At 41.7% G+C, this 17,155-nt stretch overlaps 1 protein-coding gene across 4 annotated transcripts in view; it reads right to left on the bottom strand.

The window, feature by feature from the left end:
• Positions 1–2,211: 2,211 nt before the first annotated feature.
• LOC124277351 (regulator of G-protein signaling rgs-2-like) overlaps positions 2,212–17,155 on the bottom strand; it is a 126,320-nt gene continuing 111,376 nt past the window's right edge. For all 4 annotated transcript variants that reach the window (XM_046713006.1, XM_046713005.1, XM_046713004.1 and 1 more), the window contains 4 exons: positions 15,612–15,695; positions 9,497–9,552; positions 8,779–8,945; positions 2,212–7,141 (listed from right to left, as the gene is read on the bottom strand). In XM_046713006.1, the coding sequence (XP_046568962.1) occupies positions 6,971–7,141; positions 8,779–8,945; positions 9,497–9,552; positions 15,612–15,695 (478 nt within the window). In that variant the 3' untranslated portion in view covers positions 2,212–6,970. The remainder of the gene's footprint in view (positions 7,142–8,778; positions 8,946–9,496; positions 9,553–15,611; positions 15,696–17,155) is intronic.

Raw genomic sequence — 17,155 nt, forward strand, 5'->3', positions numbered from 1 at the left:
CCCGTTCCCCTCCCTAAACACTCTCTTTATCTCCACTCTAGCCGACCCGTTCCCCTCCATAAACATTCCCTCTATCTCCACTCTAGCCGACCCGTTCCCCTCCCTCAACCATCCCTCTATCTCCACTCTAGCCGACCCGTTCCCCTCCCTAAACACTCCCTTTATCTCCACTCTAGCCGACCCGTTCCCCTCCCTCAACACTCCCTCTATCTCCACTCTAGCCGACCCGTTCCCCTCCCTCAACCATCCCTCATCTCCATTCTAGCCTCCGTTCCCTCCCTCCACTCCCTCTCTCCATTCTAGCCCGTCCCTCAACCCTCCCCTCACTCTAGCAGACCCGTTCCCTCCTCAACATCCCTCTATCTCCACTCTAGCCAACCCGTTCCTCCCTCAACCATCCCTCTATCTCCGCTCTAGCCTACCCGTTCCCCTCCCTCAACACTCCCTCTCTCTCAGCTCTAGCCGACCCGTTCCCTCCCTCAACCCTCCCTGTATCTCTGCTCCTAGCCGACCCGTTCCCCTCCCTCAGCCCTCCCTCTATCTCCACTCTAGCCGACCCGTTCCCCTCCCTAAACACTCTCTTTATCTCCCACTCTAGCCGACCCGTTCCCTCTCCATAAACATTCCCTCTATCTCCCTCTAGCCGACCCGTTCCCTCCCTCAACCCTCCCTCTATCTCCCTCTAGCCTACCCGTTCCCTCCCTCAACCCTCCCTCTATCTCCATTCTAGCCTACCCGTTCCCTTTCCTAAACTCCCTCTATCCTCAGCTCTAGCCGACCCGTTCCCCTCCCTCAACGCTTCCTCTATCTCCACTCTAGCCGACCCGTTCCCCTCCCTAAACATTCCCTCTATCTCCACTCTAGCCGACCCGTTCCCCTCCCTCAACCATCCCTCTATCTCCGCTCTAGCCTACCCGTTCCCTTCCCTCAACACTTCCTCTCTCTCAACTCTAGCCGACCCGTTCCCCTCCCTCAACCCTCCCTGTATCTCTGCTCTAGCCGACCCGTTCCCTCCCTCAACCCCCCTCTATCTCAACTCTAGCCGACCCGTTCCCTCCCTCAACCCTCCCTCTATCTCCATTCTAGCCTGCCTTTTCCCTCCCTCAACCTCCCTCTATCTCCATTCCTAGCCTACCCAGTTTCCTTCCCTCACTCTAGCCGACCCGTTCCCTCCCTCAACCCTCCCTCTATCTCCGCTCTAGCCTACCCGTTCCCCTCCCTCAACACTCCTCTATCTCCAATCTAGCCGACCCGTTCCCTCCTAAAACTCTCTCTATCTCCACTCTAGCCGACCCGTTCCCCTCCCTCAACCCTTCCTCTATCTCAACTCTAGCCGACTCGTTCCCTCCCTCAACCCTTCCTCTATCTCCAATCTAGCCGACCCGTTTCCTCCCTCAACCCTCCCTCTATCTCCACTCTAGCCGACCCGTTCCCCTCCCTCAACTGTACCTTTATCTCTACCCTAGCCGACCCGTTCCCCTCCCTCAACTGTACCTTTATCTCTTCCCTAGCCGACCCGTTCCCCTCCCTAAATACTCCCTCTATCTCCTTTCTAACGGACCCGTTCCCCTCCCTCAACACTCCTCCGTCACGATATGGCTGCCAGGTGAATACGCCAGTAGTATACAGAACTCTTCATCAGTCAGATATTGGTTTTGAAGGGGAATAACCGACAGTGGAACTCGGATAAATCTTGGATAATTAAACGAATGCTCGATAATGATAATTATAATCAGGACATTTGTGCCTTCATTGCTCAGTAGCCATTCAGGTATATTGTCTTACAATCACCAGAATTCTATGTAGTTTATGTGTCGTGAAATTAGAATCCGAAAAGAAAATTTGTCAGATACCATTATTAATATTGTTATCAAGTCCTTTTCTGTAATGCATGAAACAATATGTAAGTGGTATGTGTCTGGATTAATTCTCTAAACATAACATCTACATAGATATATTTCTAAAATTTGTCATATTGACTGACTTTTAGCCCACCAAAAGGTAATCTTATTTGAAAATATATATTTACAAAAACTATAATTATAAAAATCAAACGGAGCCCTGAACAATGCTTAATTTGAAGCTTGATCTGAAACAATCTAGACTTGAGCTGGCGTCCCTTTTCATCAAATTCTTTCTGGTCCGTGAGACAGACTATCCGTCATTTATCTCTCTTCACTATACCCTTTATAAGGGAAAACAAAAACCACATATTTTAAGGAAGTTTTAATCGATGACATAGTTTACATCATTGAATCATTTAATTCAAAACAACCACATTCATGACTTAAACAATCGATATAAATATAAATGTAATACCCTCTGGCATGAAATAATCTGAAACAATAAAAAGACAATTAAATCTAGCCATTGTACCACCAGACGTGGCAAGATACAATCAGTTACTCAATGCGTGAGACAGTATGCACAACAGGATGACGTCACTTCCGGGACAGGAACAGCCCTGTCGAAAACGTCATCGGTCGTTGGCGTTACGTCATTATTTCGTGGAAAACGTAATTTCCGGTATGTACAAAAATGTGTGACGCATGATAGGGATGAATTGTGTCCTTAAAACATGAATTTACAACGCCAAGCATACTGATGGTAGAGTCTAGTAGTTATCATAATAAACCTGGCCACACTTTACAACGAAGAAACTGACGCGTCGAACTGAACAGACTTAGTATCAGACGAGTCAAGGTGTTTTAACGAACAGAAATGGGCATCCTCCAGGTAACCAAACAACACATTCATGGTCATCTAAAGTATTCTAATAAAGGACCTTGGTAACGGAGATATCAAAGGAGCCTAAGATTCGCTTGAAACCGTGACATGCATACCTTCCATTTCACTCAACAAAAGCATGTTACGATTTCATTGAAAGTGACTTTTTTTACTTTGAAAATAGAATGGAAACGCCATGTGTTTAGTGGAGTACGTGACCTGATCTGCTGCTGAAATTGACATGAAGAGTCTTAAGCATCAGGTATACCAACCATGTTCATTGCGTGAAATATACACATGTACATAACATGATCAACAGGGCTAATCTAGGGCTGCGGTACCCGCTCTCAGTAATGCCATTTGGCCATTTGATTGGACATTTCAGTGTTGATCCAGTCTTGGCTTGCCGATAATGAAATATCACCTTGTGGGCAAGCATTGTGAAAGACGAATTTAGGAAAAGAAGGAATATTCACGAATATTGATGAATATTCATGAGTGTCGCCCACTTGTATCAAGACCCGTTGCATATAAGAATATCTAATTTTGATATAGGATCCAGACATCCCTAATGATATGAATATGAAACACACGCGGCGGAAGTCACAGTTCCGAGATTAAAGCAGTCCTTGAACACAATCATCTCAAGTCACGTGGTGACTGAGCCCTCCTCTCTCGCGAAGTCTCGCCCTGACATGACAAAAGCGAGATTTCCCAGTCCCTCTCAGGACCTGAACACAAAATCTCGTTTCGCATAGAGCTTATAAAATCTCGATTGTAACCAGATCGCAAAGTCTCGCGATAACCAGAAATAAGCCGAGATGGTACAATCTCGAAAGCATGTGAAACGTAAACGAGACTACACATCCGTTGTTAGAACTATATAGGAATAATGACATCTCGGTTCGGTTACTGTCAAAGCGAGACTCGAAAGGTGGTGGACTTTGAGTGGTGAAAAGATATGTCTTATTGTTGGAATGAACTCGAGGAATATAAATAAACACACTATATGAGTTTCGTTGTTGAAATATCGGAATTGTACAGCGCTAAATGGCAAAGGTCAGGGAGTGCATTAAACACAGTTATAACGCTGAGATACTCGCAACACAGCACATCGGTAATAGTTTTGATTGTTGAATCAGAATTTCCATACTGAGATCGCCGACAACAAGCAAATACAGAACGATACACACAGTGTGGCCATAAGAGAATAAAATTTATATTGTAACCAATTTTATCACAAACTTTTATTATGAAATGTTCCCCGCCACATACTATGCGGCAAAGAAGGCTGGACAACACATTGCGCATGTGCACACTTCATTGCGCATGGCGATATGAGTAACAGAAACATGAGTAACATAAACATAATACACTGGGTATGAGGAGGGAGCGTATCATAAACTGTAAAAACTAAACACAGTAACAAAATAATAATTAAAAACAATAACATTTGCATCTAAATGTACCTCATGACAATCTGAATATTTGATGATTTAGGAATTGACGAATTCGTAAATCCAATTTTCAACGTTTTTCATTCACAAGCAACAACCTGAACGCTTACAACTGACTGACCAACGAAAAAAACCTAGACGGATAATTACACTTCACTGAAATCAACACAATGTTGAATCAAAAACACACACTGTGACATTGAAAACACACAAAGCATTTTTTTTCACAGGACTTGTAAAGTAGAATACGTTATCAACACCAAGAGGTAAAGGGTATGTTCATTTCATTGGTTCTATATACTTTACAGTGTCCATCACATGCCGACATGTGATCCATTTCAGTTTGACGTCAGCTGATCAGTCAGTGTAATTGACAATACATATAGCACACACATACACTACTGCTTAAAACAAACGTTCCTTTGTCCGCGACCTGGATGCGGCGAGTTCGCGGCATGCTCGCGATCATCGGGATGTTTGTTTGTGCGCTACTGGTCACAACAACCATTTCGACAATCCCGACTGCGGCGCGAACAGTTCGCGTCCAGGTCGCGATTGACAAAGAGGCTTTCCTTGCAGTAGTGTACCTCAAAGCTATGGTGCTTTATGACAATGCAGTCATCTCAAACAGATCGTAGAATGAACAGAGCCTCATGATGATTGGTGCTCGATGCGGGCTGGTAAGTGAGACAGCATAGCCCTCATCGGGGATATCAATCACCAGATTCTGTTCGTCCTATGACACATAAGTCAACAAGTCTTCTTCAAGCGGTGACGAAATACATATAAATTCTTGATGCTGTCTCAAACCGGCATCCGTCGTTTATCATTGGGCAACAGTAGACGATTTCTCTAATACATTAATCTAGCGAGCTCGTTTCGTGGTGTTGAGGCTTTGTGGATAAACCACACTTCAGGTCAAGTATCTAGGAATAACATATAACTATACAATGACGAAGTGCAGTGTTAACTAGTAATGGTTTACAGTTCAGTGCAATCTGTTAATTACAGTTATTCGCGGTTATGCCAAACCCGGGAAGTAAGAAAGAAATGACAAAATAATTTAACAAATCGAATGTAAAACGTACGGCTGGTTCCAATGATCAGCATCAGAACACGTTTTATCACAAGACCCCCAGAGTTTGGCAAACCTGTGCACCACTGTAAATCTTTCTCCAGTTTAAGGTATTATTTCTTATTAATGATTAAAGCATTCATTACTGGCTCTTTCAGCATCCGACTTAAGATGGACAGATTCAACAACGATCTAACATAAAAAAAATAAACTTAGAAGAATGAATATATTATTGATTAATATATAATGATTTTTCATTCGTAACATTGCACTCTCTAAATAACTTTACAGACAGATTGAGATGAGAAATATGGAGAATATAATGACATGAAATAGACCGAAGATAATTTGATAAGTTATTGTTATCACAGATAGGTTTCACCTAATGAAAAGAAGCATAACACATTCTGTTTAATGTTTCAATGTTATGATTTTAATTCTCAAAGATGTTTTCAACTTAAGTTTTCATGAATATCATGGAAATATATATCCGAAATAATGAAAATGATAGTTTTATGCATGTAAATGTTTCGAATGCATTTCAAAATGGAAATAAAGTTTGGCAGCATCATAGCATACGATTTTTGGTATGCATTTTGACAATGTCTTGCATGGATTACTTCCCTTGCAATGAAACCATGAAACTTAAAATGGAAAAGAATAAAACGGACAGGAACAGTACCAGAATCTGGCAGTAAATTTTGATGAATATAAGTTTTGGCTCCCTGGCATGTAACGTAAAAAGTGTCACATTTTGTATTTTTTGTCATCTAGGGAAACCCCAAACACTATCTGCATCTAATACCCCAAACTTATGTAGCTAATGTAAACTCGCCTGGTGATGGCAATTTTGAGTGTTTCCTTGATTCTAGTGTTTATACATGTACCACATCAATGGACACTGTGTTCTGACCACTCCGAGACCACGTTTGAACTCTTACGTTTCAAACTTCCAAATAAATTGCTTCTTACATATTGCACTTAATCCTTCTGCCTGTGTTGTACTTCATACTCAGGACATTTTTGCCAGGCAAGTTACTAACATAAACCGGATTTGTATAATCCTGCCGGGAAATAATCAAAATGGTGGACTATTTTGCCCAACTGCCAAACTACACCCCATCAGATCACAGGTCAATTACTGTTTGGCATGATAAGTGAGAACATCTTTGTGCTGTTGTCATCTCCAAATTGAGCATACTTCACCCGTCATTTTGGTGAAATTAACAATAGGGACTCGGTAGAATTAATGAGATACATTCGACCGCCCGGGCTTTGTTCTGCCCATCCTCTGGTGGCGCTGTCTTCAAGGGCAGATAACTCTCGAGGTTTTGGTCCCTGTTGATTTACACATCGATGAGCCTGGCAGCAAATGTTGGCAATATCCTCCGTACATGCGCAGAAGGAAGCCACTTTCACGCATCCGTGACTTAAGATCACTTGGAGCGACGTCCACTCCATTAGCGTACGACAATGAAACAGTGGGAGACGACTACAACGACATCCAACCGTTGCTACTCGCCACGACTCTTTCGCACTATCACCATGGAAATAAAAACATAACTGGAAGTTGCTGTACAGGGCTTTGTGGTGACACGCGACGACGCACGTGACCTGGTGGGAAGGTCATGGTCGCCCGACAGGAGTGAAGACTATTGCCTACACACATCACTCCTGGTAGAAAGGTACACGGTTAAGGTGATGATAACATTCATGAAGTTTGTTGAACAAGACGCTTATAGATCTGCGAATTTAGAAAACGTGGGTACGAGTCTCGATGCATTAACGTGTATATTTGTAACTGAGCTTCGTCAAATGTGTGAGGTGTTGGATCCACCATGTTTCTGTTGATTACTTCCCGTACTCTCGAATCTAAACTAACCTGAAACATAAAAGAAACACTGAATGTAAAAAAGCTCCAGCCTGGAGACAAAGTGAGTGAGTGAGTGAGTTTAGCTTTACGCCGCACTCAGCAATATTCCAGCTATATGGCGGCGGTCTGTAAGTAATCGAGTCTGGAGCAGACAATCCAGTGATCAACAGGATGAGCATCGATCTGCGCAATTGGGAACCGATGACATGTGTCAACCAAGTCAGCGAGCCTGACCACCCGATCCCGTTAGTCGCCTCTTACGACAAGCATGGGTTACTGAAGGCTCATTCTAACCCAGACCTTCACGGGTCTCGAGACAAAGAGTACAACACAACAATCATGAGTTTTACCCCAATTTGTTATCCCTAGTAGTGGAAGGTGATGATGCTTGTTGAATGAATGAATGAGTTTAGTTTTACGCCACTTTTAGCAATATTCCAACAACATTACGACGGGGGACACCAGAAATGAGCTTCACATATTGTACCCATGTGGGGAATCGAACCCGGTTCTTAGGCGTAACGAGCGAACGCTTTAACCACTTGGCTACCTCTCAATCATGAGAAGATGATTGAAAATAGTTTACTTCCAAAACATCAGAGGATTCTACACGCGTATCTACATTCTTAAGACACGAATAAGAGCACTGCTAACATCTCCATTCGTAAGACACGAATAAGAGCACTGCTGATATCTAGTTTGCCTTCTTAGTGTCAATGCATTAAAACCAAGTGGGACCACTTTGTTGGTGGGGGTGGGGGGTGGGGGTTAGGGATATTGTATTTTGCCCAATGACTAGATGAAACCAAATTGAATATTCTGTTGAGCTAACTGTTAATTTCGGATATAATACATATACATTATTGTCAGTGCCACGCCCTCATCAAATGAAAGTTTGAGTTTACCCCGATGCAACTTTTCAGTTCGACCCACACTAGACCGGATCAGATCTCCCTCAGCATCCTAAGTGGATGCAGTTTATAGGGATGCAGTTGCTAAACTACACACTAAACAGTCAATAGGATATCTAGAAACCTACATAAATAAGAAATGTTATTTTATTCAATCAATACACTTGGGCGTATGCAGGTCTTAACTAACATCTCCCCGGGAAGATAATGATTACACATGAATAATTACCCTTCCCTATCTTCCGGGATTCATACAAAGTCATGTTTTTCTGGACATAAAACATATGATGTTCATTAAGCGCAGATACTGCCAAATGTGATAAGTAGCATAAGATATCAATCCCTCTATGCAAACGATTTGCACATGAATAAGTCATTATCAAATATGCGAGACACATTAATCTTTATACATCTGGCATCTTTGTAGTTTCCTTTTAGACATGGAAAGCGATGACGTAAGTGACTAGTTTACATCTACCAAGAGGCTTACATCATGGGGGAGTCAATAAATCTGATAAGAATTAAGGGGGGTTGCCAGCTGCCCGTCTTTAACATATTAACAACAGCAATTCTTTAAATTCCTTTGAGGGGTATATTTCTAAATATTACATAAAATAACTATAATGACTCACATTTTAATTACTATTTCAAGGAAACAGAAATCCTCAATGGTGCATGCAGTTTATGGTTTTATATAATGTAATCAAATTAATTTTCATTGCCTCTACAACATACCTCTTTTGGCGATAATATAGAAATGTAATCTTCGTATATCAAACGTGCTTTTTCTTCTACTAATTCTGGGTTTTGTTCCTGCTTTAGATCTTCACATGCCTGCCAAAACAGCATGTTTTCCTCGCTGTATTCTGACCGCAAAAATTCCCTAAACACCTTCCGTCCACCTGAAACACACGTATCAACATTAACATCAACCTTAACATCGTATTGAACATGAACCTTAAACATTCATCATAAACAACAGTTTAAACATCCACTTTAACATGTTACGTCAACATCAACATCAATTTTTAACATCAACGTTTACATAAATATCACTATAATCATTATCATCAACTTTAACATCATGTTTGACATCGACATGAACAGCAACTTTAACATCATGTTTGACATCGACATGAACAGCAACTTTAACATCATGTTTGACATCGACATGAACAGCAACTTTAACATCAACGTTATAGTAGGTGGGGAAAGATCACATCGAATTGCACGTTCAGTTCTTTTATTGAAAGTAGTAGTGTAGGAGACTGAGACGAGCTAAATTTCAACCTTTTTCTTATTCCGCTCAAAACAAGTAACACATTATTTCATTTAAGTCATTATTCATTGTAAAGATTCTGAAAACTAAATACCTAAAGGGTAATTTGAGTTTTAATATGTTTTAATAGAAAGTTCCAGTAAATGTGTAAATGATTGTTCAAAATGTAATTACTTTTCATCAGTTTGTCAAAGGACTCGCCCCAACTTTTCACTTCTTCTATCGTTGGACTGAAACAAATGAAACAAATGTTAGTATAAATGTACATGTATATAAGACGAAACAAAGAAAGAAAGCATGTAGTTTTACGCCACAAACAGTGGCTACGGATGGTTTTTTGGACAGGTCTGTTGTTTAACGCCGCACTCAGCAATATTCCAGCTATATGGCGGCGGTCTGTAAATAATCGAGTCTGGACCAGACAATCCAGTGATCAACATCATGAGCATTGATCTACGCAGTTAGGAACTGGATTGCTTGGGAAGTATTCACAGTTCTATGATTCTACAGCGACTGATTGACCGTTAACTTCTTTGAGTGGCAGTTTAGAAGTTGGGAAGTACAATATAGAACAAACTTCATGGATAACAGCGTCTTTTATTCGTGAGTGCGACGTTTCCATACAGTTTCTTGTACCGTTGTCAAACAGGTATGTAGGAAACCATTTCTGCTTGACAACGCTACAAGAATCTGTATCGAAACGTCGCACTCACGAATAAAAGACGTTGTTATACATAAAGTTTGTTCTATATTGATTGGCCGTTGCACACTTCACAGTGTTTTGAATAGTGCATAATTATCCATACCGTAAAGCATCAATACCAGGGAACAACAAGTTTCGATAACCTGGCGACACAAGTTTCATTCTGTCTCAGAGGGAAAAACAGTGGTTGAAATTATATTATTTTGAAGATCACTGTAAATTAGTGAATAAAGTCTTTAGCCAGTTTTCCGCTTAAAGTACATTATTTTTTGTTTGTTAAATAATACAATAAAGTTTCATTACAAAAAACACATTAACTCTATCAAAAGCAGATAAAAACAAACAAATTGAAAGTAATCTGGCCAAATATAAAACAACTTGATTGAAATGAATGCAGAGTACTACAATTTCTTCATAAAAGGTATCCATCGAGCGTATATTCCAAGCTCTGCTTCATTCCTGAACAATACACATATTGTTGTGGCTTTTCACCTCAGTAACACCTTGCTTGACTGACTGACTGACTGAGTTTGGCTTTACGCCGCTTTTAGCAATATTCCAGCAACATCACGGCGGGGGACACCAGAAATGGGCTTCACACGTTGTACCCATGTGGGGATTCGAACCCGGGTCTTCGGCGTGACGAGCCAACGTTTTAACCACTAGACTACCCCACCGCCCAGACCTTGCTTGAAGTGATATAAAACTCATTTGCCGTTTACAAGAAATGGGGTTCAATCAGGACACATGTAGGTCACGTGTTCGTTTAAGTCTTTTAGTCTGTAGGTGTCGCTCGATAGCTTCCTCTGAGATAGTGAAAGGCATTACGTCGTTTTCTGCATTGTTTGAGCTTTGACAAAGCTTTTTTGCATTGGCAATTTCAGCCAGCGTTTGACCTGCGTTAAAACGTTTGACAAGTCTGAGTAATACCCACGTCACTGACACCATGCCACCTGTGCCTGACATTTCATCCCACTTTTTTCGGGAAACGTTTTGGGTCTAATTGTTTAACACCGATAATTGCAACAGCACAATATTCTACTTAGCTCAACGTTGTATTGACCCACCGCCCTACTTACAATCATTGCTGTATCAAATTTTCAATACAGTGGAATCTGTATCTAGATCTGTTACGGACTGGCCTGGGACCGACTCATTTGTCCGGATTATAAAGCAGACCGGATTTGTCAACTTTTGTCCAACGCCGTAGACACGGCCATGATGAGTTACCTCCCTTTGTTAAGGACACCGGTTATTGTAGGCCTACTCAAAATGTAGAATGTTTATATTAACTGCAGTGAAATCGTGTGCTCCTCCCGTGTACTTGTATTTGTGGAGCTTTCCTGTAACGATCTTGATTTACATGTGTCATATACATTGCTGATTAGTACTTGAGAGACGGAGTTGGGTTTAAGAGTTGAGTGAGTGAGTAGGTGAGTTAATGTTATCTAAGTCTACAACAATCATGAGTATGTGAGGGAGTTTAGTTTTACGCCACTTTTAGCAATATTCCAGCAGTATCACGACGGAGGACACCTGAAATGGGCTTCACACATTGTACCCATGTGGGGCCGGAATCCAACCCCGGTCTTCGGCATGACGAGCGAACGCTTTAACCACTAGGCTACCCCACCGCCCGGTTATATCATTAAAGTGTTAGCTTACCGTGGAGGTAAGACCGAAATAATGCAGGTCTAAGACGTTTACCACTTTGTAGGAACACACGGACCGAGGTATGGTGCTGACAAACCTAAATATAATTCAACGGGGCGAACCGGGCTTCAAACCCACAATGAAAAGATTATACACAAGGGACGCAACTCTTCACTGTTGACGTTGGCCAGCCGCGTCTCGGCACTGTTTTGAAGTTAACAAATAGATTCATTGGTTTCGAATTCAGTGAAAATAGGAACAGACATTTATGTTAAATAGTTATGTTAGTTTTATTTCAGTGCGTATATGTGCATAGCTATAAAAGCGGAAATAAAAGTCTCGAACATCTACTGAAATAGAGCAGAGTTGACATGAAACAGAAATCGAAATAGTGATACAAATATTAACTAAATGGATTCTGCAAATCCGCAATGACCCCAGGTGTTCGGGAAAGGGCAAAGTCCTGCTCATGTACCATCGCCTTTAACACAATTTCATTAAAGCAGTTAGGGGCGGTGGGGTAGCCTAGTGGTTAAAGCGTTCCCTCGTCACACTGAAGACCCCAATTCGATTCCCCACATGGGTACAATGTGTACAGCCCATTTCTGGTGTCCCCCGCCGTGATATTGCTGGAATATTGCTAAAAGCGGCGTAAAACCAAACTCACTCACTTAAAGCAGTTAACCCCAGTTGCCAGTGGGTTGTGAAACTCAATGTAAAGGTGACAGCAGGTTGACAAGCGACGTGTCATATATAAAAATACTTAAATATAACCGTGGTTATAAATACTATTATTCGTGTAAGGATCAAACAGCAGATTTACCGAATTATTCACTGTTATATTCAAGGTGTTGATGTTATCGAGCCCTGACTTCACACGAACTGGAGGGGCCCTATTCAGACACTCAATACCGGCTCACAATTGGTTGTTCTATTAGGGGAACTATGGTTTCTACTTAGTAGCATCCCAAATTATATAATTACCACAGATGCTATTATGCCCACGCCTGGAATAGACAAGGAACGATTAGACGCTGATTGGAAGTGGGCATCCATTCATGATTAGTCTCCTGGAACCATGTATACTACTAACGGGCAATATGTGCATACTGGCCAAGCATTAACACCGAGTCAGGTCGCAGCTGATGGAGCGTCTTCACGAACACCAACAAACTCTGACATTGCGAACATGCTCTGCCCTCAAAAACAACTCTTTCTGTTATCAGTGAGTTAGTATGGTTTTACGCCGCTTTTAGCAATATTCCAGCAATATCACGACGGGGGACACCAGAAATTGGCTTCATACATTGTACCCACGTGGGGAATCGAACCCTGGTATTCGGCGTGAGGAGCGATCACCACTAGGCTACCCCACCACCCTGTTTGTGCAAGAGAACATACCAAACCTCAACGGATTTGTCTCGAAGGAAAGAGATGCCACTCGGAAAAGTATCATTTTTGACGATCCTGACGCCCATTCATCAGCCAGTGCCATTTTATTTGTTTGAGTGGTGGTATAGAGATGACAAGACTTTATGGATGATCAACTTCTTTATTCTGACAATTGTCAAAATAAAGAAGTTGATCCGCCATTGTCAAAATAAAGAAGTTGATTCTCCATTGTCAAAATAAAGAAATATGTTGACCGATCATTTTCAAAATTAATCCCCCAGCACCTTGGCTTCTGCCTAATTAACTTACATTCACTAATTGTCATGGTAATCCCACTCATCTCATTTATGTTATCTTAGCTCATCATCATGTCATTGTAGCTCATCATGTAACTTCCTTTGATGCGTTGTTTCCCCACCCTTGGTATTGTTATCGCTTTATCTTATCTTGTATATAACCAGGTGTACCCCTTCATTCCCCCGTTCATTCATAACGGTGTAAGAATCTATATCGAAACGTTACCATTGTCAAAATAAAAAGTTGATCATCCATAAAGTTGTGTCATCTCCAGTGCCATTTTAACGAAAATTTGAAGTAATGGGCTATTTTGCGCTTTCATATGTCATCGTATGATCCGATGTGACCTAAATGCTAGTTTGTACTCAATACTGGGTCATAACTTGCGGTGCAGAGACGAACAGGACCCATGCTAAGGGAGTGAGTGAGTGAGTTTAGTTTGACGCGGCACTCAGCAATGTTCCAGCTATATGGCGGCGGTCCGTAAATATTCGAGTCTGGACCAGACAATCCAGTGATCAACAGCATCAGCATCGATCTACGCAAATGGGATACGATGACATCCAGTTAGTCGCCACTTACGACAGGCATGGGTTACTGAAGATCGATTCTAACCAGGATCTTCACGGGTCACATGCTAAGGGACATGTGATAAGATAGTATATTTTCGATGTTAAGTGTTTTATTTTGAAAATTAAAAAAACCGTGTTATGTAAAAAAACTAAAAGAAACTTGTTCACAAAATAGTTATTTTGACACAGAAAACGGTGAACTTTATTTAACCCATTTTTGTTTGTTTCAGTAGCATTAGACGAAAAGTGAATTCCAATTTTTTAAAATGTATTAAGAGAGTCTCCACAAATACGCCATCAGACTACACAGTAGAGGAAGCATTCAAATAGAAGTAAAAGCCTTTAGACAATTTTGTGAAAAGGGGTCACGCATACACACAGTTTTAATAACCGTTTATTCCATGTACATGTACATTCCATGATTGAAAATATGTTTTTTCGTGCAGTGTAAATAATTGTCAGCAAAATGTTTTCAAACGAACTGAAAAAACCCCAGAAACGCGACAGGTCGTTATTGTTTGACGACTCAGTCAACAATATTCATGTTGTATAAAAGCAATTTGTAAACAATCGAATTTGGACCAGACATCCACTTATTAACACCAAAAATGAGCATCGATCCACACAATTGGGATGCGAATTGACAGCCGCTGTAATTCGGATTTTCCACAAGCATAGGTCGGTGAGGTCTAACTGTAACCCGAATCTTTGACACATTCATGAGGTGTTACTTTATAATAGTGTACCTTGTAAGCATCGACTGGCATGTGTGAAAATCAAATAGGAGAGAATTGTTGCAATTGGAAATTGTCTAATTATCCCAATTATTTTCGAACAGTTCATATGGACGAGTGAGTGAGTTAGTTTAGTTTTATGCCGCACTCAGCAATGTTCCAGCTATATGGCTGCGGTATGTAAATAATCGAGTCTGGACCAGACAATCCAGTGATCAACAGCATGATCATCGATCTACGCAAATGGGATACGATGACATGTGTCAACCAAGTCAGCGAGCCTGACCACCCGATCCCGTTAGTCGCCTTTTACGACAAGCATGGGTTACTGAAGATCAATTCTAACCCGGATCATCACGGGTATTAATATGGGCGAGGCATTTCATATTAATAATGTTATTAATAACATTTATAATGTTTTCACTATATGTTCCATGCTGACGTACTGATCGAAAAAGAGCATCTATCCCACAAATCTTAGAACAAAATAGCTATGCTTCAGATTGTTGGAAAAATATATTGTGTTCCACAAACAGCATACTGATGCAAGGTGTCATTTTTCAAAACTATCCCTATTCCCTCCAAACGAATATCAAATGGAAAGCTCCTTAGAAATACACATCTATGAACGTATAAGGGGCGGCGGGGTAGCCTAATGGTTAAAGCTTTCAATCATCATGCGGAAGACCAGGTACGATCCCAACATGGGTACAATGTGTTGCCCAATTCTGGTGCCCCCAGCCGTGATTTTGCTGGAATATTGCTAAAAGCGGCGTAAAACATACTCACACACCCTGAACGTACTAAAGCTAATTCTAGGAGTAGAAGAACCCAAATGTAACTGAACCAATTTCTGCAGCCGCCTTTCATGGTGCAACTGCTGGTAACATTCGACCCATTTCGAGACAATTGCGTTCTATGTAAGCTGTCATACTTACGGGTCGTCCTTCTCAGGTATAGTGCCTAATTTTGTGTCTTTGGGCCTCTGTTCCTGATTTCCGTTGTTGCTCTTCATGGCCAAACTGAAACAAAGACGCATTGTTGAAGTACGTGATTCATGTAGGCAAACATCACATGTTATTATCCGGAAGACAATGGAAAATGCCGTCCTCATGAGCTATCAACATGAAAAGAAGCTTACCAGAGTCAGAACACTTAGCACATAATCATACCTGTCAATAAACGGTAAGGATGATTCTGACGTACTGCATTGGGCCATTTTGCGTTATAGATCTGAAGTACCTTGGAACAAAGGGATCTATATATGCATGCATACATGCAGGGGTTGTTCGATTGGTTGCGTTATAAAGTTGATGCAAGAGCGACATATAACGGATGCATTATTTATATATGCAGTCATTTGTTCATGTCATGATGCAAAGTGCATATTTTCATTGTCGGGTGTTCGAAGGTCAATGGATATTGCTAATCATGGTAATAGAGTTATGAGACGGTATAGGATGGGTTCGAGACACGCTGAGGGAGGGTAAAGGTTAGGGTTTAGGGAGAGAGGAGTGGTGTGTCAGATGGGGGAACAGAAAGGGAGTGTGGGTGGGGGGTGTTGGAAAGGAGGGACACAAAGTAAGGGTGAGAGGGGCGTGAGGAATGGTTATGGGAAGCTGAACAGTTGTGTGGAAAGAGAGAAGTGTGAAAAGGGGTGGAAACAGGTAAAGCTCGTAAGGAGGGAGGAAGAGATGGAGAGACAGACTGGAAGAGAGAGAGACGGATGAGAAAATGAGAGTGAGAGTGAGAAATAAGAGTGAGTGAGTGAGCATGATTTTAGCAATATTCCAGCAATATCACGTCGGGAGACACCAGAAATGGGCTTCACACATTGTGCCCATATGAGGATTCGAACCCGGGACTTCGGTGTGACGAGCAGACGCTTTAACCACCAGGCTACCCCACCGCCCGTGAGAAATAAGAAGAGACAGAGGATGAGGGATATGGAGAGAAAGGGAAGAGAGGGAATCACGGGATAGAGGGAGAAGGAAAGGAGAGAAAGGAATGAGGGGATAATGACGGATGGAGAGAAAGGGGAGAACGGAATCAGAGTATAGAGGGAGAAAGTGGGATGAAGAGAGAGAAAGAGGGAATCAGTAGGAAAGAGGGATGTAGGGATATGACGAGAAAGGAGAGAGGGGTTCAGGGGGGTAGAGGGAGAAAGAGGGAAAGAGAGGGATGAAGATAAAGGAAAGCGAGAGAGAGAGAGTGGAGTGAATCAGGAGGAAAGAGGGATGGAGGGCTATATATAGAGAGAGGGAATCAGGAGGAAAGAGGGAGTAAAACTGAAAGAGAGGGATGGAGAGAAAGAAGAAAGAAAGGGGAATCAGGGGATAGAGGGAGAAGCGAAATCATAAGAGGGATAAGGGATGGGTGGAAAATGGGTAAGATACCAAACAAAAATGAGATGGAAAGGGAAAGATGGGAAAGGACAAGGATAATTTGGAGAAAGAATGAATGGGAAAGAGACTAAAACAAA

This window comes from Haliotis rubra, unplaced genomic scaffold (genome assembly GCF_003918875.1).
Source record: "Haliotis rubra isolate DU_JTF1 unplaced genomic scaffold, ASM391887v1 Scf220, whole genome shotgun sequence".
NCBI lineage: Eukaryota > Metazoa > Mollusca > Gastropoda > Lepetellida > Haliotidae > Haliotis > Haliotis rubra.